The sequence below is a fragment of the Hippopotamus amphibius genome, chromosome 16 (assembly GCF_030028045.1).
Source record: "Hippopotamus amphibius kiboko isolate mHipAmp2 chromosome 16, mHipAmp2.hap2, whole genome shotgun sequence".
NCBI lineage: Eukaryota > Metazoa > Chordata > Mammalia > Artiodactyla > Hippopotamidae > Hippopotamus > Hippopotamus amphibius.
The window spans coordinates 9,552,008-9,574,321 of NC_080201.1; the positions used below are offsets into that span (position 1 = coordinate 9,552,008).

The following is a 22,314-nucleotide window of genomic DNA, read 5'->3' on the forward strand; positions in this document are numbered from 1 at the left end:
CCCTGAGGTGTGATATTTGGACTGAGTTTTGAAGGATGAGTAGAAAGTAACTAAGCATGGAGGGAAAGGCGTGTTCTAGACTGAAGAGCAATGCGCTTCAGCACCCTGGAGAAGGAAGGAAAACAGGGCTGGAAGTGGCTAGAGGTAAAGCTGGGTGAGTGGAAGGGGTTCAGATAAGGCCAGGAGCCTTCCATTCAATTCTTACCTGCTTTCACAGTGACCTTATAAAATAGAATTCCCAGTAGATAGGTAAGAAAACTTTATGCACACCTGTTCGTTAGCGTCTGCTCAATAGCCTTTATCTTACCTTTTTTTCCTTGCCATAGATCTTGCCTCCCACCCTAGAAACACGAAATGCCAAAATGCACTCTCCCAGCCTCCCTTGCACCCAGGAGGTGGTTGGGGGGCTCAATCCTGGCCAGTAGGAGCTGAGAAGTCTGCGAGGGAGGACAGTTCTGAGACAGAATGTTCTCCTCCCTGATAAAGGAGGAAAGCATGCAAACAGGGGCTTCATCCCTCCCACCCTGACTTCAGACTTTATGACACCGGATGCAATGGTTGGTGCTGCTGTAGCCATCTTACAATCATGAGGAAAAAGCCAAGACAGTCACAGAGGAGCTGCCTAAAAATTAGCTAAGGAACCCCCTGGCTGCCTAGGGACTTCTGGATATATGAGAGAAACAAATCTCTGTTATTCCAACCGCTTTTAACTGGGTGTTGACTCACAGCCCGAAACATCTAAACTGATGGTAGATGATGAGCCTGAGAGAGACTGAATGATTTAAAATTATACAACTAAGAAAAGGGGAAAACCTGAATTTTGAGCACATGCCTAATGATTCTAAATCCCATGCTCTTTTTCATTCGACCATAATCCTTAGACTCCAACTTGGGCAAACACTGTAAACCTTAAAGCTGCAGACAGAATTGAGACATGAGGAATAAAACCTATGCTAATGAGAATCCTGGAAAGTAAGAAGAATGTTTGAGGCTGTGGGGACGTGGCCTCAGCGAGGGGAAGAACCCGGCGGGGGGGGGGGGGGGGGGGGGGGGGGGCAGCTGCAGAAAAGCCCAAGTGTGGCCCAACCACGGAGAGGTCCTAGCAGTCTGGTTTTCTAATGTATCTGGACTGGCAAGAGCAAGGCGGCCAGAGAATTCCACCCTCACTTGGGAGTCTCAAAATATTTAGATGAGTGAAGAATATGCTGAAATTTCCACTTTGAAAATCATCTTTCCTCCTCCCAACGCAGAAAAGGGCCCCTGCTTTTCCACTCCGATGTACCAAGAAAGATTCAGACAGGGAGTTTTGTCCTTGAGAGTATCCAGAGAGTAGGCAGCTGCAGGTATTTAAAGGGGAGGGGTGGGGGGGAGTATTTTTCTAAAATACTAATTTAAAGAACAAATCAACATCTATTATCTCCTTCATTATGTTTTAAATTGTACACCTATAAATCACCCTGCTGCGGGTTATTCAAGGGCAGAATTACCAGGCTTGGCTTTCCCGAAGGTTAGAAGAATGACACCGTGTGCTTTTTCTAGTTATAATTTATAACTTTGCAATAGAACTAGCGTTGCAGGCCCGTCCATTAGCAGGGTAGCTGCACATCTGTTAAAACTCAGCACAATGACTGGCTTTACGCGGCCCCAGGAAATGTAACCCAATCGTTTCAGAAGTTCGACAAACTCAAGCTGTTTTTTTTTTTTTCATGTAAAACGATTTGAAAATGTGGTTCCCTAAAACATCTGCTAAGCTCCTGCTACCCTAACACATGATACTCTTTCTACCATTACCTGCCAACGCAAATATTTGGTTGCACAAAACACCCTAAGAGGCATGTGAGGCGGGCTCAGCTTCAAATTTACATACTGATGGCAAAGGGCTGGCTTGGACCTAGGAACTTGAGCTAAGACGTTGTTTACCAGGACTGCAAGCTTATGTGGGGAAGAAAACAGCGAGAGGGTGCATTTCATGAAGCGGCTTTCAAACATTTTAAAAAGGAAACACAACCGCGGGACTGGATCAACACAGCGGGGGTGGTGGTATTTTTGACAAAGAAAATGAACTTGGACAAGGAGCTGGCGGAGGGTCTGCCGACTGATATTCCATTTTCTTGAACAAGTTGGGTAAGTTCCCTGTGCTTTTGACTGCAAAATGAGGAGAGTGATTCTAACGTAAAACTGCTGTAAGCAATAAATGAAGACATATGTGCTGATACGTAAAGCATCATGGTGTCTGGCCACACCCGCCAGGCTGCATCTCACTTGGGTGTGTGGCAACGATCGCAAACAGCCGAACCTACCGCTGAAAATCTCACGTATCACCAGATGAGGCGATACGCCTGGTTTTGTGAATGAAGCCTCAGAGGGTAATATGTGTGAATACATGATATACACTAACATACAATAGATATAAATCCATCCACATGCAAAATGTAATTCTGGAGTATTTAAATAAAAAGCGAGCTAGGGAGACGGGAAAATAAGCGTGTGGCACACACAACAGATGTGATTTTGTAACTGGAAAGCTTCCAGCAAACTTTGGTTTCCTTGAAGATGTTGCACAAGCAGCTAAAGAACCCTGCATCTTTTCCGAAACAATATGTGAGACAATCCTAGTCCCATTTTTATCTATTACTGTAATTTTATTATAAACTGGAGGGAAGAGGGGAAAATGCTTTCCCCACCACCACGAAACCCCCATACCCATCCTGACCTCTGTGCCTCAAGAGGAAGAGCCACAGCTCCACCGGTAGGGGCCGCTGCACTGAGAATTAATCCCTAAGAGTTTCTCATTAGTGATTATTATACTGCAGGCGGCCGAAATGGAAAAATTAATTAATTTCAAAGTGCTAATGCATTCGCAGCAACAATTAGAAATGTGTGACTGTAAAAGGGCAACATTTAAAAGACAGATTACATTTAATAAAGTTGCACAAGAACATCCAATTGTAAAATTACTGATCTGCAACAATATTCCTTAAAGAGGCACTTAGAATAGCCTGACTCCATGAAGGGTGACCTGATTACTGTAACTAAAATCACCGTAGTCACAGCAAGTCACAGCAAATAAAAAAGGGACGTTGATATTAGAATACTGCTGTTTAATACTTAAGGGGGCAGGCTCCAGTGGGGAAGGCAGGCGGGGCTTCCCAGCCCAAGGCTGGTTGTGTTTCTTGTTTCCTTGACCTTGCGCAGTGGAATGCACACTCTGGCAATCTCAGGTCAAAAGGAAAACACTTTGTCTGAAGTGACAGGCAGAAGGGGAGACAATGGAGCACAAACAGAACACCAGTCCTGGGGTGATGGGGACCCTGCATCCATGCTCGGGTCCTCCGTGAGCATTTAGGATCCAACTTCTACATGGGGTGGGAACGGGGATGCAACCACATGGCTTAGGTCCAAATGTATGTTTGCGTTAGAATGGCAGAAGTGCGCTCTTTATCCACAAAAGAATGTTTTACTGCCATGGAAGCAATGCCAAGCCCCACAAAGAAAGATAAAACCCGAGGCTGACTCTGCCAGTGAGTCCCGTCCGTCCTGCCAGCGAAACAGTAGATCCCTGGTCTACACTCGTGCAGAGTCCTCTCCCACACGCAGAGTCCTCCATCTTCATGAAAGAGAAGTGACTGGCTGTGAGTCTGACAAGTCCAGGGTTCCTGTCCTACCTCTTTATGAAGGTCATTCATATGGAATTCTGATGTCTAAGAAACACCACCAAATGCCTAAATATATAAAAATATGACAGACCTCATACCCATTATTGTCAATCCTCACACTAACCTATATTGCCATCTTGGTTGCGAGGGAACAAGCTCGGAAAGGTCAAGTGTCTTGCCCAAGCTCTCCTGATTCCAAGGGTAAGATCTGGGGCTTGACCATCAGGATCGTAAGAGAGTGTTGGTCAGTCCACTGTCCCACGCAGCAGCTTTCTCACACTTGCCACCACCAGGAAGCCATGGCAAATCCCTTTTCTAACACAGGCTAAGTAAGGGCTTACCTCCCCTGCCCTTCCATGGACCATTCCATCACTGCCAGTACAACTTAGCCATACCTGAGGGGGTTTTTGGTGACATCTCCACTTTTCCTCAAACCTTCTCAAGGGTTATCTTCTCATCTTCCCCAATCCCCCTCTCACCCAGGGCCACAGAGACCAGTTCGTATTTTACCTATTGCCCAAGGCTGCCCGCAGCAGGTACTTTCTTGAATGGAGGCCGGGGGACCAGGGTAGGGGGTGGCCGAGGCCCCCGAACACTGGCTGGGGGAGCAGGAGGGACGGGCGGCCGGGGCTGGGCATCAGGCGTCCCTGAGACCTGCTCCCGGTGCGGCGGACGCTGAGCGGGGGCCTCCTCCTAACTCCCTGTGCTACCCAGATGTGTGGCGACACTCCCGCCTCCGTTTCCAACTCCATGCTCCGGTCTTCCACTTGGCTTGAGTGCCAACCACAGTTACCAGCCAAAGAGCAATAGTCTGCGATCACGACACAGTTGCCTGCCTGACTTAATTTGTTGGCACTTTCAGAAATCCTCCTGTTACGTCCAAGCAACAGACAATCCAGCCTGACTTGGCTAAACACGTGTGTCTGCGTTGTGTTCATGGTAAGTATTAGGCAATGACTGACCCCTCCCCAAGAAACAACACCATTCACCTCCACGTTTCCCTTCTCAGAGGCGGTCTTCTTCCTCCACCCGCTGCCCTTGTCCAGGGATTTTAGGCCCTGAGGTCTCGTCGCAGAGTAAGAGTTGCTGTCGTTTCTCATCAACGAGCCCTCATCCACTGCAGTCCACACCAGATGGCGAGATGGTTACACCTCCCGCCACCATAGTCCTTGTACTCACAGACCCACCTCCAGGTCTTTCCCATCACATTCCTCTGATGAGAGAAATCCCAGAAGAAGGAAAAACAAGACTCTGATGTCACAGAAAGGAGTTTCCTAGCTCTCACCAATGATCAAAGACAAGTGAGAACATTCAAGACCCAGAGATTACAAATTACACACGATGACAGGCCTGTGGTTCTTGAAGGCACAGGGCCAGTGGAAAATGAGAAAGGACGCTCCTCTTTCCTCTCTCCATTCATAACCTTGAACAACTCATCCACGGTCAAAGGCCCTGACACCAGTCCAGACCCACATTCTCCCTTATCCTCTCTACTGAAGGACGTCATTTAAGAGAATGAGCCAGAATCACGGTCAGAGGCGCCCCAGTGGAGACCCTGCTCTCACGTAATCATGGAGTGCCCGGCGATGGGGAAGCTTCAGAACCCTGTGACACACACGCTTTCTAGTATTCCACCTGCCTTGGACTTGGAGAACCGTTCTTCAGAGCTCCTCCCTTCTTCGGTTAAGTATTCACCTCTTGGATTAGGTCTATTTACTTTGCATAAGAACCACCTGGGTGATTAAAATTAGAAAATGCACTTACTTTCTCCCACGCAGGTCAAAAGATTTTCATTGCACTTATAAAAGTCATCCACAAACATGAAGCTTAAGGACGGCGGGTGGGAATGGCTGCAGAGAAGGCAGCAGACCATATTCAGAGGCTGTGGGATCATTTGCCCAGAACACTTGGAGGTTCACGATTTGACCTGTGATACTCCTAAAAGCCAAGGTGTGTTTGAGGAAAGGGTAGTTTCTGAGAATTACACGTTAAGTTTGGTTAACTGGAACACTGGTGTCTTCTAGACAGGAAAACATTTCTTAAAGGCCTGTGTTGTGGAAAAGTACCGTACCAAATATATTGTGTAAAATGTGCATTCTTCATTCAAATGACTTCCCACTCAAACGCTTTCATGGAAGACGTTTCCAGACACAGCTGTCATACGACCATCAAAAAAGAGAAAAACTTCACACCTACCTTTGTGAACGTTTCCAAATCTAACCACAGCAGTGTGATTCATCCGAACCAACTTACCTTTGCAGAAGTAAAGAATAAAATGCACCTGTAGCCAACAGAGGATTCTCCAAGAGAGGTTTATGCCCATTAAAAGAATTTAGAACAACAGATACCGACTCTCAATGGAAACAAAGGAATCACATCTGCTAATAATTCAAAAGTCATGAATCCACATTATTTGCCTACTAACGCAAAACACAGTTTTGAAGAACTGTGCTGACTGGAAAAAAAATCACATCAAAAGCAAGCAAATCATCTCCAGCACGACATTCAGCCACATATTAACACAATACTGAAAAAGCACACCTTCTCTCTGGCCCCCCGAAACAGATGCAACCTAAAGTCGACTGAAATGTGTTCAAGAGCCCTCTCCCATTGCTCCAAGAGGCCTGATGATGTGATGAATAAGACCAGACTCATCCTCACGAGAGGCCAGAGGTGGAGAAAGCTCATGTGCCTGGGTTTCTCTAGGACCCTTTCTGTAAAGTCGCGCGGGAGGTGTGTGCGGTGACGGCAGAGCTTCACTTACCATGGACTTGGTGAAGGGTCTGGCCAAGGTGAAGAGCAGCGTGTACACCCACCAGCTGCGATGCAGGGAGGAGTACATCATGTTCCCAGGGTGCACCGCGTTTGACGTGACCCCGCGCGGAGACAGGCGGCGGTGGAGCTCGTTGGAGAAGAGGATGTTGCAGAGCTTAGACCGGTTGTAAGCCAGCATGGCCCAGTAGTCATTTTTCGATGGAGAAAGGCAGCTAAAGTCTAATTTCCCCGAGGCATCGTTAATATCTGTAAATCTAAAAAAAAAAGAAAAAGAAAATATGATATGAAACCAGTCTCTGACTTCTGATATATCCTTCTGTTTTTATTGTAAATCTGTGAAAAACCATGACTGAAACTCAATTGGGCAAACATCGAAACAAAGTCTCCTTAAAAACAGAAAGTCGTGATTTCACAATATAAACCAACTAGGTCCAAAGACACACTGAGTAAAGGCCCAAAGTCATGAATGGGGTGGTCTTCACATGCTGAAGCCCACTCCATCACCCCTGCCTCTAACATCTATTTTTCAAAAACTTCAACAGGAAGTTCAAGGATAATCAAATTAAATGGAAAAACATCTTAAATAAAGGGCTGCTGCTTTTGGAAGCAGAAAGATATTGCATTCCTAACCTTTGACGGGACTTTCCTGGGTTATTTTAGCCAACGCGTGCGTCCTGTATGTTTTCATTTGAGCATCCAAGTAAATATAGATGAGCCTTGCTGCCTCCAAGACTCTTTTCCAGATTAAAAATTAATGATTATTAAGGGGTTATAACCTTGGTGAGGTGCCATCAATAGGCTTATACGTTTAAAAGATAAATGTAAACAAAGCCAAAATGAGTTCTGGCAGAGTCTAATGTTTTTAAGTATACCCATGGCATGGATACACACAAATCAAAGTAAGTAGTTGATGTTTTATAATTGGGTCTAACGGAGTCGTTAAACACCAGCTGTTTCTTTCTTTCTTTCTTCTTTTTTTTTAAAAAATAACAACAAAGTAGTGACTTCCCTAACAACCAAAAAAAAAGAGATCATAATACAAGGAATTTTCTAGACGATGGCCTCATCTTCATTAAGGACCCCTCGGAGTTTGCTTCATTAAATTAACTTTGGGCATTTGCCCCAAGTACTAAGGGAGCATAACATGGGCACCCGAGACAACTGCCGTGGAAAAGGAAAGCGAAAGGTAAAGTGAAAATGATGCAATAATCTGGCTGTTCCTTAAAGAAGCAGTGTCGGTGGAGCTATGACCAAGAAGAGCATCCCAGAGGGAGATGAAATTCGTGTCTTAATGGAAATTAAATACCCCTTCTCCAGGACTCAGTCAGTGACATCCCATTGGTGGTGTTAAATGACCTCGCCAAGCTGAAGTCATCAACAAAGCTGATGGCCAGAGATGTTGGCATGGATACGGCAGTGAGACCCCAAAACGAATCGTCAGCTGCCTGTTTCCAAGTCCCTAGACCACGGGAAGAGCCCAGACTTCCGAGCTTAATGGTCTGACGGCAGTGGAACTTAGTGGGAAATTTGAAAATTTACGGGAGCCTTTTTCTGGTTGTCGTTAATGACTGCCGGTGGGGGCCAGGGACGGGAGATGTCCTGCCACGCATGCAGAGCCTTGCTCAAGGAAGACTGCCCCGCGGGACGTCAGGCAGATGAAAGGCTGCGTGTAATCATCTCAGCCTAGAGCCGAGCTGTGCTGTACACAGATGCGCGGTTGTAACAGCCGCTGAATTTCCAGGAGCAGAGTGCCACAACCGTGTAAATCCCAAGGAATGAGTGCACTTTGGGATTTTATGCGATTGGGGGGTGGGGGAGGTGAGGCTTGACCCGAGGCTGGTGGCCTTTGCGGCTGCAATGTTGCACACCTGTCAACGGTCCACATGTGCAAGGATCCTGATGAAGGCCGTGCACTCTGATGACTTACTTTCCCCAGAGTGCCGCCCAGGCACTGACATGTTGGAACACATGCTATTTTGCTTCACATTCATTTTTTTGATTACGTTATAGGTAAGCTAGTATACTGAACTACAACATATATATGAAGGGAAGTTATATTACTGACATTTCTGAATTATATTTCAACACAGTAATAAGGTGTTATAGAAGAGGTGTCACCAAAACAAAAAAGAACTGCTGAGGATGTAATGATCTAAGGCAGCGGTCCCCAACCATTTTGGCATCAGGGACCGGTTCCGTGGAAGACAAATTTTCCACGGATCAGGGCAGGGAGGACCTCCAATCTAAGTTATGGGCCATGTCCCAGAAGTTCTACCTGCTCTGAGTAGAAACCAGAATCACAGATTTAGACAACATCTAACAGGTATGGGATGAATACCCTTCACTCACTCTCCACTCTGCTTTCATCACCTTTCTTGGCATCTTTGTTTAGCCCAATTCAGCTCAGGTGTCACTTCTTTTTTTTTTTTTTTTTTTTTTAAATATTTATTTTTATTGGCTGTGTTGGGTCTTTGTTGCTGCACGTGGGCTTTCTCTAGTTGTGGAGAGCGGGAGCTACTCTTGGTTATGGTGCAAGGGTTTCTCTTGTTGCAGAGGATGGGCTCTAGGCACGTGGGCTTCAGTAGTTGTGGCTCACGGGCTCTAGAGCACAGGCTCAGTAATTGTGGCACATGGGCTTAGCTGCTCCAAGGCATGTAGGATCTTCCCAGACCAGGGCTCAAACCCAAACCCATGTCCCCTGCATTGGCAGGCGGATTCGTTAAGAATCCACCACCAGGGAAGTCCCATCAGGTGTCACTTCTTGCAGGAAGCTCTCCCTAACTAACTCTTCCACTGCTTGCTGTCACAATGATTTCTTGGGTGGCCGTGGCGGATAGACTGAAAGAAGCCATGCAGAGCAGACGAAAATTAAGTATCCACTTTCCAGGACCTGGTCCATGCTATTGCTATTTATTGTCCAATGACCTGCCGCCCTTCCAACATCAGCAACAAAGCAAGTCATGCCATCTCTGTACCTTGTAGCCATACAGACTGCAAGTTATTTGTTCACTTGCTTCCAGCCCTTGACTGTGAATTCTCAGGAAGTAGACAGTGAGCTCCTTGAATGTTGCCTGTGACACACAGTGGGGATTAAATTTGGGACTGGAAAACTGAAGTTTGATCCTGGATTCGGAATGCCAAACTAAGAGCCAAGTTTCCCTTATTATGAAAATCTTCGTTTCGAGCTTTGCTCCAAAGGCAAATTTTACCATCTGGTTCAGATGCTTTATGTGCTTGATGTGACACTTGCTAATATTTAGAATGATTTCCCTGCTTTGGCTTTTATTGTCATATAGAAATATCTCACGACTTGGGGAACACTGGGTAAATTCAGCCCCTAAGAGAAGATATTCATTCCTAGTCCCTATGATGAGGGTGGACAAAACAAAGTCCACCATGATGAGAAATTAGATGGAACCAGGTTGAAGGAAGGTTTCGAGATGGAGAAGCACAGCTACTAAAATATCAGGTCCTCCGTCTGCAAACAGCCCTCCCCCATCAGTGGACCCGAGTCCCTGCCCTGCTGATCTCCTGTGCGGCAGACTCATTTTCAAGGCCTGATTAGCTTGTATTGACTGTCCTCCAGGGAGGAGGAAGGGTGGGCAAGCTTTTTGATTCCTCTGAGCCGGGGCCGGCTTCCTGAAAAATGAGCGTGTTCCCCTCTCAGCTCGAGAGGCGGCAAACAAGTCTACAAAGGCTGCCTACGCCGTTTCCAAGTTGAAAAATTGACATAGCCAAACAATAACGTCTTAATAGAGTTCTCCTCTTACCAGGACACTGAAATGTTAATACTGGCTCTCTGGACATTAACATCTGCTGTTTGAGAGGACCTCTATCTTGTATTTCTCTATATACTGCTCCCTTTTTTTCTCTTTTTTTTTTAAACTGGGGATTTTTAAATAACCCAACTGAAATAATTAGGCTGGATTCTATGTAGACAAAAGCTACTATGTTCAAAGAATAGGACTGAATTTGCATCAGAGGCTGTGTGTGTGTGTGTGTGTGTGTGTGCGCGCGCGCGCGCACACACACGCACATGCGTGTCAACTCAGCACGCAACACAGCTGCAGCCAGCACTCTACTCTTTTTCATTCTATTTTAATTGTTATCTGAAAATTTTTTCACAGCAAGGAAGTTCTCGTTTTCGTATGGTGTGTTTGAGGTATGCAGAAACTCAATTCACCTGCTCCGGTTCCAGATAAGTAACTAAAATACGGGGCAGACTCGGAGAGGCCAATAAATATTTTGCCTTGGGGCAATCTGGAATAATATTTTCTGCAAACATCGGACTTTATTTTCCCCTAACAGGGGGTCTTGACTCCAACGAAGAGATTCCGCCAAGGTTTATGGAGGTGATTAGATATCAACCCTTCCGTTTTACGACATGGTTTAGGGCTCTGCGTCCTTGAGCACTGAGTAACTGTTTTCCCAGGGCTGCCAGCCCCAGTATCCGCACTGGCTCTGGGCTGCAGGGCAAGGGTGATAAACAAACCAGTTTGGGGGAATTAAGATTTTGTAAAAACACCCTTTGATGGGGGCAAGAGGTCATCAGAAAGCAGAAACCCAGCGCCCTTCGCCAGACAGCGGGCCTGGTGACATGTACTCCAGGAAGGCCTCGTCTGGAGACTAAAATGGATCGAATTCAAGAGACTGGGGCTCTGCCTTTCGATGCACCTTTTAAGTGAAATTAAGATTCAGATCTCCAAGGTAAGCACAAATTCAACTGCAGTTAAGGAGAGAACAAAGACGTCACATGAAACAGCATTTGAGATCCAGATTTACAAACGGAAGCAGGCAGCTGAGAATTCCACAGAACCTCCCATTAAATACCAGCTCATTTAAACCTATCCCGTGGTGCCCTCCACATCTGGCAAATGACTGGGGCTGGCAGATTTATCTCCTGAGCTCTCTCCCCATTGCCTGCTCCTGCAAGTAGTCTCCCCCACGCCTGAAAGGGGCCATTCCACTCCACTTTCACGAACGTGGTGTGATTTGCAAAGATAAGGATGTCCAGATTTTGTTACCACCTAATTACGAGATGTTTCATGTCCTGTCACGTGGGGGAGGATTATTACCGACATTTTCCTTTCATTTCAGCCATCATAAATTTCAAATGGTAAAAGTAAATCTATCTGCAATGTGTCACTTCGACCATAAGCCCCTGTGTTTGGGAGTGATAAAGGGTTCAGACTAACCCTTGGCTGGTCTCTCTTTTCCAAGTCCCAGGGGTTACATTTTATGGAAGCATGATTAAAAAAAATAAGCTTCATTCTGGGTCACTAAAACATTTCAGGACTTAAGACGGAGAAGAGGGAGGGAAAAAACAGGCCCTTACACATTATTTTTCTGCAGCTACTTTGCTAGGAGTGAAAGCTCCCAACTACACCAGGAAAATCTCCCCAACATGTATTAAATCTAGTCTCACCCGGCAAGTCCTTTATCTTCTCCAGGTACTTCTCTTTAGACAAATAGTTGTTTATCCAACTCTAGAAACAAATATGCTGAAAATACAAGGAAATTTTCAAATGTCTTCTTAGTCGATTGAATATTCTCCTAATGGTAATAGAAAAGAAGTGCCATCTGATGTTTTAATTGAAATTTTAACCAAAAGAGGCATGGCCAGATTTCTAATATGTTCTAACTACAGTACTTCCCTTTCTACAATTACACAGCTAATGTCTGCATTGAATTCCCTAATTTCTCATTATAAAACAATTGGATTTCATCTCGCAGTCTTTAATTGCATTGTTTCTCCTGCTAAAATAACTACACATTCTTCTTGGTGAGATGGTGAAGTTGGTGAATGACAAATCAATAAAGGTCAGGCATTCAGATTTAATCAATTATTATTCCATCTCGAAGCAAAATCATTGAGGGGCTTGAAGTATAGTTATAAAAACAATCTACCTTGCTGTTGACACAACCCCCAAATAATCACCCACCATCACACACACACACAAAACAAGAGAAAAAAAAAAAAAAAGACCTTGATAAATTCAGTAAGCCGGATTGAAATCACGCTTTTTGGAGCAGGACCAATGAAAATTATTTTCAAAGAGAGAGCCTGCGGGGACAATCGGCTGGTACACAGAAGGGCTCATGTGAACACAACATCCAGTTCTAACCCACCTATGGGACTCCGAGGAGACCACGACAACCCGGGCAGGGGCTGAGCGGCACAAGACGTCCTGGAGGAGCTGGACAAGGTAGAAGTGGCCCAGATGGTTCACCTGGAAGGTGGTCTCCAGGCCATCTTTCGTGAGGCTCCAGGGGAGAGCGAACACGGCTGCGTTGCAAACAAGCAGGTGAAGGGACCTGAAAAAGAAAACAAGCCTGTGTTGTGCAGATACAAACACTCTAAAACCAAGGCAGAGCCGTGCTCCCCCAGGAATAACCAGTTCTTCACTATCTTTAAGACCACAGTCAGCTGGAAATGAGATGCCCTCGAATGTTGCTGGGGAAGGGCTTGGACCCTGAGTGGGTGACTGTGACGGGTTGCTGGGGCCGAGGGGGTTCCTCGGATGCGGGCCTTCCAGTGCTAAAACCGGGACCATACTGGGCAGCTGGGACAAGTTGGTCACCATGATCGGAACACAGGTTCTACCAACTAGTTGAATCTGTGCTTCTTTAATTCATCCAGTTCTCAGCTTCATTATTTATAAAATCAGAATAGCCCTTAAAGTGAGACATAAGGAACAAAGGAGAAAATGAGCTGTAAAAAAAGCCAGCATAAGAAATAGCATTTACTAAGTGCTAAGTAAAATATATCAATGTTGAAATACTCTGTCTAAAGAGACAGGCACAAACTGTTTGAATATATTCCTTTTATAAGTCAAGTTAAATCTAGATTTTAGAAGTCAGCCTGGAGAGAGGTAAATGGAGGTCTGTCATATTTGCTCTTCATTTGCCCATATCAAGTTCTTTCATAATAAAAATTTTTCTTTTAATTTTATTTATTTATTTATTATTTTTGGGGGGGGTACACCAAGTTCAATCATCTGTTTTTATACACATATCCCCGTATTCCCTCCCTCCTTTGACTCCACCCCCACCCTCCCTCGAATCCCCCCCACCCTCCCTGTCCCAGTCCTCTAAGGCATCTTCCATCCTTGAGTTGAACTCCCTTTGTTATACAACAACTTCCCACTGGCTATCTGTTTTACAGTTGGTAGTATATATATGTCTGTGCTACTCTCTCGCTTCGTCTCAGCTTCCCCTTCACCCCCCGCCCCCTCCCAAACCTCGAGTTCTCCAGTCCATTCTCTGCACCTGCGTCCTTGTTCTTGTCACTGAGTTCATCAGTACCATTTTCAGATTCTGTATATGTGAGTTAGCATACAATATTTGTCTTTCTCTTTCTGACTTACTTCACTCTGTATGACAGACTGTAGGTCTATCCACCTCATGACATAGAGCTCCATCTCATCCCTTTTTATAGCTGAGTAATATTCCATTGTATATATATGCCACATCTTCTTTATCCACGTAATAAAATTTTTTTAAATAAAAGTAATAAGCCTTTTATGTGAATCAAAATCTTAAATCCTAATAATGAAATTGTACTCGTAGGAAATCATCCTAAGGTACTAATGCGAATTGTATAAATATATTCAAGCTATCCACAGTATTTGCAATTGCAACATAAGAGCAACACATTAGAAGTAAACTAAATGTACAATCGGGGGATCATTAAATGAATTGGAATATATGTATATGACAGAATACTATGCAGCCATTAAAGTAGCAAGCCTATTGGCCCTGTAAAACATTCATGTTAAAAAACAAAATATAGGGACTTCCTAGGTGGCACAGTGGTTGAGAATCTGCCTGCCAATGCAGGGGACACGGGTTTGATCCCTGCTCCAGGAAGATCCCACATGCCGAAGAGCAACTAAGCCCATGTGCCACAACTATTGAACCACGAGCTTTAGAGCCCGTGAGCCATAACTATTGAGCCCATGTGCTGCAACTACTGAAGCCCACGCTCCTAGAGCCTGTGCTCCACAACAAGAGAAGCCACAGCAATGAGGAGCCTGCGCACCACAACAAAGAGTAGCCCCCGCTCACCACAACTAAAGAAAGACCCAACACAGCCAATAAATAGATAAATAATTTTTAAAAATATATATAATATTGTATGATCACACACACACACACACACACACACACACACACACACTGATGATGAAGGATAGACAAAAACGTTAACAGTTATTGTCTGTAGGGGTGGATGGAACCCAAAGTGTCTTAAATTGGTTTCTTTCTGAGTTTATTCATATTTCTTTATTTTTTCCATAATTAACATGTGCTATCCTTATAATAAGAAAAAAAATGCCATCAAATAAAATCTTTGTGGTAAAAATAAAAAAGCATTTTGGAAATTTAGCTAACACACAAAATAAGAGAAAAAGAGATAGGGTGGGGTTTTATACGAGCAATGTATTAAGAGTTCAAAGATCAATGTTTTGTCCCAGATTCAAGCAAATCACCAAATTCTCTGAGTTTTTGATTCCTGCCTATAATATGAGGGGCTGGAAACTGATGGTGCTCAGATTCCCAGCCAACTACATGGAAAATATGATACAGGAAATAAAACATTTCCTATCTTTCATTTTTAAAAATTCAGTGTTCTTTTCATAGAAACTTCTCATAGACCTATTACTATTGCCACAATCTGATTTTGTTCCATCCTCATAGAAGACTACAGGTGAAGAATCGTGAGTTTTCAGAAAACAAATACTGGTGTGCAATAAAGAAAAGCCTATCTAAAAACGAACGTCATCTGTTATCTAAATAAAGTAAAATAAATAAATAAACAAATGGCAAATAGTTGCGATTCTGTGAAGAACCCATATTTTCACTATGTAAACAGTGTTTACAAATCAACAAGAAAAACATATTCTGAGTCTAAAAGAAATACCAACAATGATATTTTTTAAATCCATAAAACTTGATTACAAAATAACCAGCACAAGAGGTAACCTGTTCAACTCCACCGGTAGCAAAAATTAAACTGAGAGATTTTCTACCTATTAAATTAGCAGATTTATTTATATTATCATATTTTTATTATCTTGTATAAAGCTGGTAAATATCCCACCCCGTGGATATTAAGTTGAAAGAATGTATCATGAGAATTAGAAATATCCATGTTATTTCACCCAGTAATCCTGTTTCCAAGTAGTGGGGTACGCAGAGGGGCAGTGGAAAGGCAGTAGCTCATACCTCTAGGGAGAAGTATTTTACCACTGAAAATGTTTAGAATTGCCATTGCATGATGATAATGAAAAGCAGAGCAACATTTAGTAATTTCATTATTGGTTCTGAATTTTCTACAAATAGTGCTCCCCCATTTTGCCTGCGCATGGGGAAGACTATTCCTACAGCCACCTCCTACTCCCTTGATATGCCACTGCTTCTGTCATGGATTAAACAGTGAACCCAAAAGATACGTACACTAGGTACCTGTGAATGAGACCCTATTTGGAAAGAGAGTCTTTACAAATGTAATTAAGCTCAGGATTTTGAGAAGAGATCACAATGGATTTAGGTAGAACTAAATCCAATTGACACGTGTCCTTACAAAAGAAGGGAAGGGCAGAAGACACAGAGAAGACGCTTTGAAGAGAGAGGCAGAGACTGGAGAGATGTATCTATAAACCAAGGACCGTCAAAGAGTGCCCACCAGCACTAGAAGCTACTGAAAGGCATGGATTCCCCCTCACAGCCCCCAGAAGGCACCAACCCTGCAGACGCCTTGATTTCAGACTTGTGGCCTCCAGAACTGTGACAGACTAAACTTGTTGTAAGCCATCAAATGTGTGGTAATTTGTTACAGCAGTCCTAGCAAACTAACAGTTTCCAAAATTCACTCCTAAGGAAATACGCAAAATTTATATAGAAGCTTATGCATAAGGATGAGTAATAATTATATATAAATGAGGTAGAATTATAAAATTGTATATGAACTAGAAGCAACTTAAAATCCAACAGATTAGATACATCTAATGATTAAGTCGGAGATTCCCCAATTTCTCAGATCAATTGAAAAAGCAGGAAATTAAACGTTATGTGTGCGATTCATATTCCGTCCCCCTCCAAAAAAAGGATTTTTATACGTATAGTCAGCGAGACAGGAAATACGGAAAAAATGTTAGCTCAGGATGTGTAGGATATCATTAGAATTGCTTACTTCTTTTTTACGGTTTTCGTTATTTTCCAAATTTTCTACATAAGCACGGACTTCTTAAAAAATTACTGAGATGTAATTCACAAACCATACAATTTACCCTTTTGAAAGTGTGCAATTCAATGGTTTCTAATATACGCACAATTGTGCAAGCATCATCACGTTTTAATTTTACAGCATTTTCATACCCCCAAAAAGAAACCCCGTATCCATGAATAGTCACTCAGCACTCCCATCCCCAAGACACAACTAATCTGCTTTCTAGCTTATAGATTTGCCTATCCCGGACATTTCATACAAATGGAATCATACAATACGTGGTCGTCCGTGACCGGCTTTTTTCACTACCCGTGATGTTTCCAAGGTCCATCCATGTTGTAGCAGGTATCAGTAGTTTGTTGGTTTCTATGGCCAAAAACTATTCCACTGTATCACATTTCACTTAACCATTTCCCACTGGACGGACATTTCTTTGTTTTCCACTTCTTGGCTATTGTGAATATTGCTGGTGTGAACAATCATTTACAAGTTATGGAGACATGTTTTTATTTCTCTTGAGTATACAAGGAGGAGTGGAATTGCTGGGTCATACGTTAAATTCTATGCTTAACTTTTTGAGGGACTGCCAGACCATTTTCCAAAGTGTGGCTGTACTATCTTACATTTCTACCAGCAATGTATTATGATTCCAATTTCTCCATTCTTACCAATATTTGTCATTATCTGTCTTTTTTTATTGTTGTTTAATTTTAGCCACCTTACTGAGTATGAAGTGAGACTTTTATTTGCATTTCCCTCATGACTAATGATGTTGAGCATCTTTTTATGTATTTTTTGGCAATCTGTATCTTTTCTTTGGAGAAACATCTATTGTCTATTTAGATGCTGAGCCAATTTTTAATTGAGGTAATTATCCTTTTATTATTGAATTATAAAAGTTGTCTATATATTTTGGATGTGAGTCTGTTATCAGATATACAATTTGCAAAATCCCTCTCTCATTCTGTAGGCTCTTTTCACTTTCCTGATGGTGTCATTTGCAACACAAAAATTTCAAATTGTGATGAAACACAGTTTATATATATACTTTTCTTTTGTCACTTGTGCTTGTGGGGTTGTATCTAAGAAACCACTGCCTAACCCAACATCACAAAGATATATTTTCTTGTATACCTTGTGGTTTATAGTTTTAGCGCTTACATTTAGGTCTATGATCCATTGATTGGTATGTATGGCAAATGCAAGCAATCTAACTTCATTCTTTGGCATGTGGACACCCAACTGTTCTAACAACATTTGCTAAACACACTATTCTTTCCCCCACTGAATTATCTTGGCATCCCTGCTGAAAATCAATTGACCACCTGTAAGAGCTTATTTTTGCACTCTCGATTCTATCCTATTATCCATATGAGCATATGTCTATGCTTCTGCTAGGACCACACAGTCTTCATTACTGAAGCCTTGTGGTAAATTCTGAGACTGGGAAATGGGAGTGCTCTAATGTTGTTCTTTTTCACAGCTTGTGTTGGCTACTTAGGGTTCTTTACAGCACACATAAAGTTTAAGCTCAGCTTTTCAATTTTTGTAAAAAAGCCAACTGCAATTTTGACAGGATTTGCATTAAATTAGTAGGTCAATTTGGGGAGTATTGACAACTTAACAATATAAAGTCTTCTGATCCATGAATATGGGATGTCTTTATAATCGTGTATCTCTTCTTTAACTTCTTTCAACAATATTTTATAGCTTTCAACATATAAGTTTATCATATCTTTTATTCAATTTATTCCTAAGTAGTTTATTCTTTCTGATGCTATTGCAAACAAAACTGACTTCTTAATGTCATTTAGGGACTGTTCGTTACCGGTGTATTGAAATACAATTGATTTTCGCACATTGATCTTGCTCCTGCAATTTTGCTGAACTCATCTCTTAGTTTTAACATTTTTTAAGTGGATTTCTTAGGATTTTCTACATATAAGGTCATTTCATCTGTCAATGATAGCTTTACCTCTTCCTTTCCAATCTGAATTTTTTCTGGAGGGAAGGGGGGTGCTAATTGCCTTGACTAGAATTTCCAGTACCATATTAAATGGAAGTGGTGAGGTCTGATATTCTTGTCTTGATTCCTGATCTTAAGAGAAAAGCATTCCATCTTTTGGCATTAACTATGAGGTTAGCTGTGGGTTTTTTGTAGGTGGCCTTTATCAGGTTGAGGAAATGCCCTTCTAAAGCAAGTCTGTGGTATATTTTTTTTATCACAAAAGGGTGTTGGACTTTTCCAAATGCTTTTCCTGTATCTATTGACACGATCCTCTATTCCACTAATATACTGATCGACATTCAAATGTTAAACTAACCTCGAATTCCTTATATAAATTCTATTTCCCTATGGTATAAATTCCAATCCTTTTTCTATATTGTTGCATTTGGTTTGCTAGTATTTCGCTGAAGATTTTTGTATCTATATTCATAAGTGTTACTGGTCTGCAGACTTCTTTTCTTGTGAAGTCTTTATCTGCTTCTGAGACCAGGGTAATATTGGCCTCATAGAGTGAGTTGAGAAGTATTCCCTCTTCTATTTTCTGGAAGAGTTTGCAAAGAACTGATATGAATTCTTCTTTAAATACTCGGTAGAAAGCATTAATTAATTTTATAGCTATGAAAAAATAATTAAACCACTGTTTTTTCTAAAAAAAAAAAAAAGTATTCATGCAAATCTCATTATCACTGAGCAGTGGGGAAATTCTCATTCTTTCTCTTGTCTGATCTATTTCCAACTCACCACCTACCTAAAACATAAAAGTGGTGATATGGTTGGGGTCAGCTGTGTTTGGTTGGGAATCATCTGTTTTCCACATATGGTGCCCACTACAGTTGTCAATATATAGCCCCTCAACAGCCCAATTACTCTCTGAAGAAGTGGGCAAAAACGCTTTTAGGCATCTGGTCTACCTACAATATTCATCAGCATCTATTTCAACTCAAAACAGAACTTATTATAGCCAGGATAACCCATGTTATGTCGTAAGGCCAGGAACGTTGGAAAAAAATCTTGGGAGAAGGGGGGAAAAGAGGAAAGTGAATATATGATTTACATGTGAGTGCCTTCCAGGTTGCATCTCAAATATTTGATCCACTTTTTCAGAGTTGTTGATACTTTTTTTTTCTTTTTTTGATTGTTAAGTATAGTTTAAGCACTTATTAAGAGATTTGTGTACCTAAGAACCCTAGATGAATCTGTTATTATCTCCATGTTACAGACAGGAAAACAAGCAATTAGAAGCTAATTTCCTGTGGTCATAGTACCAGAAACAGGTAAAATAAGGAAGCAAATAAATGAATGAGAACAAAATATAACAAAATAAAAGGTCATCTGACTTCAAGGATACTACACAATATCCTCTTGCTTAGATAAGCTCCCTAGAATGGCTAGAGTCAAGGGCTGAGAGAAACTCTAGCTCAGCCACGTTGTTACACTTAAGCGTAAACTGAAAACAGCAGCACACACCCCGCCCAAAGTTGTGATCAACAAAACCCCAGTATCTTGCAAGGTACCTGCCAGGATTCAGTGGTAATTTTTTCTTCAGTGTTTCCCTATCTTTGAGAGAGGCTGGGCATTTGGAATGTTGCCTCCTCAGTATCTCACAGTAACACCACCTCTGGTAGTTACCTTTATCCCTGCCTGCAGGTCATCTCAAGGAAATGCACACAGCATCAAACAAAGAGACTTGCTACCTAAGACCTCAGCCTGGAGGCATGAACCCACAGAGGACCTGGGAAAGCCTTTCCTCTTTCACCAAAATTTTAATACGCTTCATTACTGTTAATTGCACAACACCAGAGGCAAAATACGTACCATGCACCTAAAGCTTGTCCCCTCTATTAATTAAAAACAGGCTCATGGAAGATGAAACTATAAAGTACTAGAGTTTTTTTTTTTTAATTGTAAAGACACTTAATTGGCCTGTACAAAAGGAAAAGAATTCCTTTCACCTCCCTTTAATGAGGTTTTTATTATTCAAATGGCACATTTTGCTCAGTTTTGACTAAAAGCCACTGCAATTCAAAAGGCTCTGAGATGATGAATGTTTACAGAATATCAAAAGGAAAGTTCAAACTATAAAGACAGGATGGAAACCAGAATAGCATCATTCCAATTCCCAAGTTGGGTGCTATTAGTCAGCATCTTCAAGGACTGATTTTTTTTTCTTCTTTGATGGATTCTGGTCTGTAAGGGGTAAGTGGGGACCTGGAAGGTTGACCTCTGTGTGTACAGAACTGCAGATTCCAATAAAGGAGGGCATACTTGTTCTCTGTGGTTCTGATACACCCATGGAGAAAGCCCCTATGCTTCTCTGCTGAGAAGCATTTTCTCCAAAGCGTTCTCTGAGCACGCTGGGGATGATGTTTGGAAAGTGGCAGTCCCATCCTCCAGAACCAACGCATTCCTTGGGCCAGAGAACAGCTGCTCAATGGTAAGGAGGGTGGAGTTCCAGAGACGTACCAGTGGGTATGGCTGCTTGTCACCAATGGAAATGACAAGGGACCATGGTTTCTTTTTTTTTTTTTTTTGGCCACACCACACTGCTTGCAGGATCTTAGTGCCTCAACCAGGGATTGAACCTGGGCCCTTGGCATTGAAAGCTTGGCGTCCTAACCACTGGACTGCCAGGGAATTCCCTGAAAAAAGCTTCCTAGCCAGAGTACCCTTAAGTGGTGCTTCCTGCTGGAAAGAGCAATGAATAGTGACAATAAATAGAAAGGGGGCTGAGCCCAAAAGCTGTCACTAACTGGCCTCTGATCGCCAAGGTGTATTATTTACTTGCAGGTGTGCAGCCCTCACGCGTGCCAGCCATTGACTGTCCCCTCTCTTTCTGGCCTCTTCAATCTCTCCCCCTCCACTGGCTCCTTCTTGCTGCCTCTCAGGCTAATCAGACTGTTTGGACCAACAATGAGGAGAAAATCACAAGAGAAAGAGGATAAAAGAAAGTGGAAGAAAGGAAGACAGACTGCAAAGAGAGGGCTGGAAAGAGAAAGAAATGCCTACTTGACTCTGGGGCTCTTTGTAGTTGCACTGAGCCTCTCTGGTCCCATTTATAGAGCATAGTTTTGAGGTATTCGTCTCCATCCATAATCTCCTTCCTTGCCCCAAACTCTTCCTATCACCAAGCTGACTGAGTTTCGCCCCATCACCATCCAGAATCTCTCAAAGCAGCCTGGCTTCTCAATCTCTGCGTCCAACGACCTCCCCTCTGTTGAAACTGGACTCCTCTGTCGCAATAGACCTGGCTCCTCCCTGGTGCCTGGCACTCTTTCCTATCTCAGCTTCTGAGACACAGTCCATTCTTGGACAGCCTTCTGATGCCACCATTGGTAACCACTGATTTTTTTTTTTTGTCCCTAGAGTTTTGCCTTTTCCAGAACATCATATAAATGGAAGCATTCCCTCTGTAGCTTTCTGAGTTCGGCTTCTCTCACATAGGATGATGCATGTATTAGTTATCTGCTGCTGTTAAATTACCCCCAAAACTCAGTGACTTCAAACAACAAACATTTATTACCTCACTCTGTTAGTTTCCTATTGCTATTGTAATAAATTACAATACTGTAATAAATTATAATTATTGGCTAAACAGAATGCATATCCAGTTGCAGGGATATTCCTACCAGCTTTATACAACATATTGA

At 42.6% G+C, this 22,314-nt stretch overlaps 1 protein-coding gene across 3 annotated transcripts in view; it reads right to left on the bottom strand.

Annotated features, from left to right (window-relative positions):
* The window catches only part of WWOX (WW domain containing oxidoreductase), a 964,125-nt gene that overhangs the window by 668,559 nt on the left and 273,252 nt on the right, over positions 1-22,314 (bottom strand). For 2 of the 3 annotated variants that reach the window (XM_057713311.1, XM_057713313.1), the window contains exons 7-8: positions 12,561-12,746; positions 6,421-6,685 (exon numbers count right to left, since the gene is read on the bottom strand). In XM_057713311.1, the coding sequence (XP_057569294.1) occupies positions 6,421-6,685; positions 12,561-12,746 (451 nt within the window). Of the gene's footprint in view, positions 1-6,249; positions 6,686-12,560; positions 12,747-22,314 lie in introns of those variants that run through there. The other variant, XM_057713312.1, reaches the window with a different exon arrangement.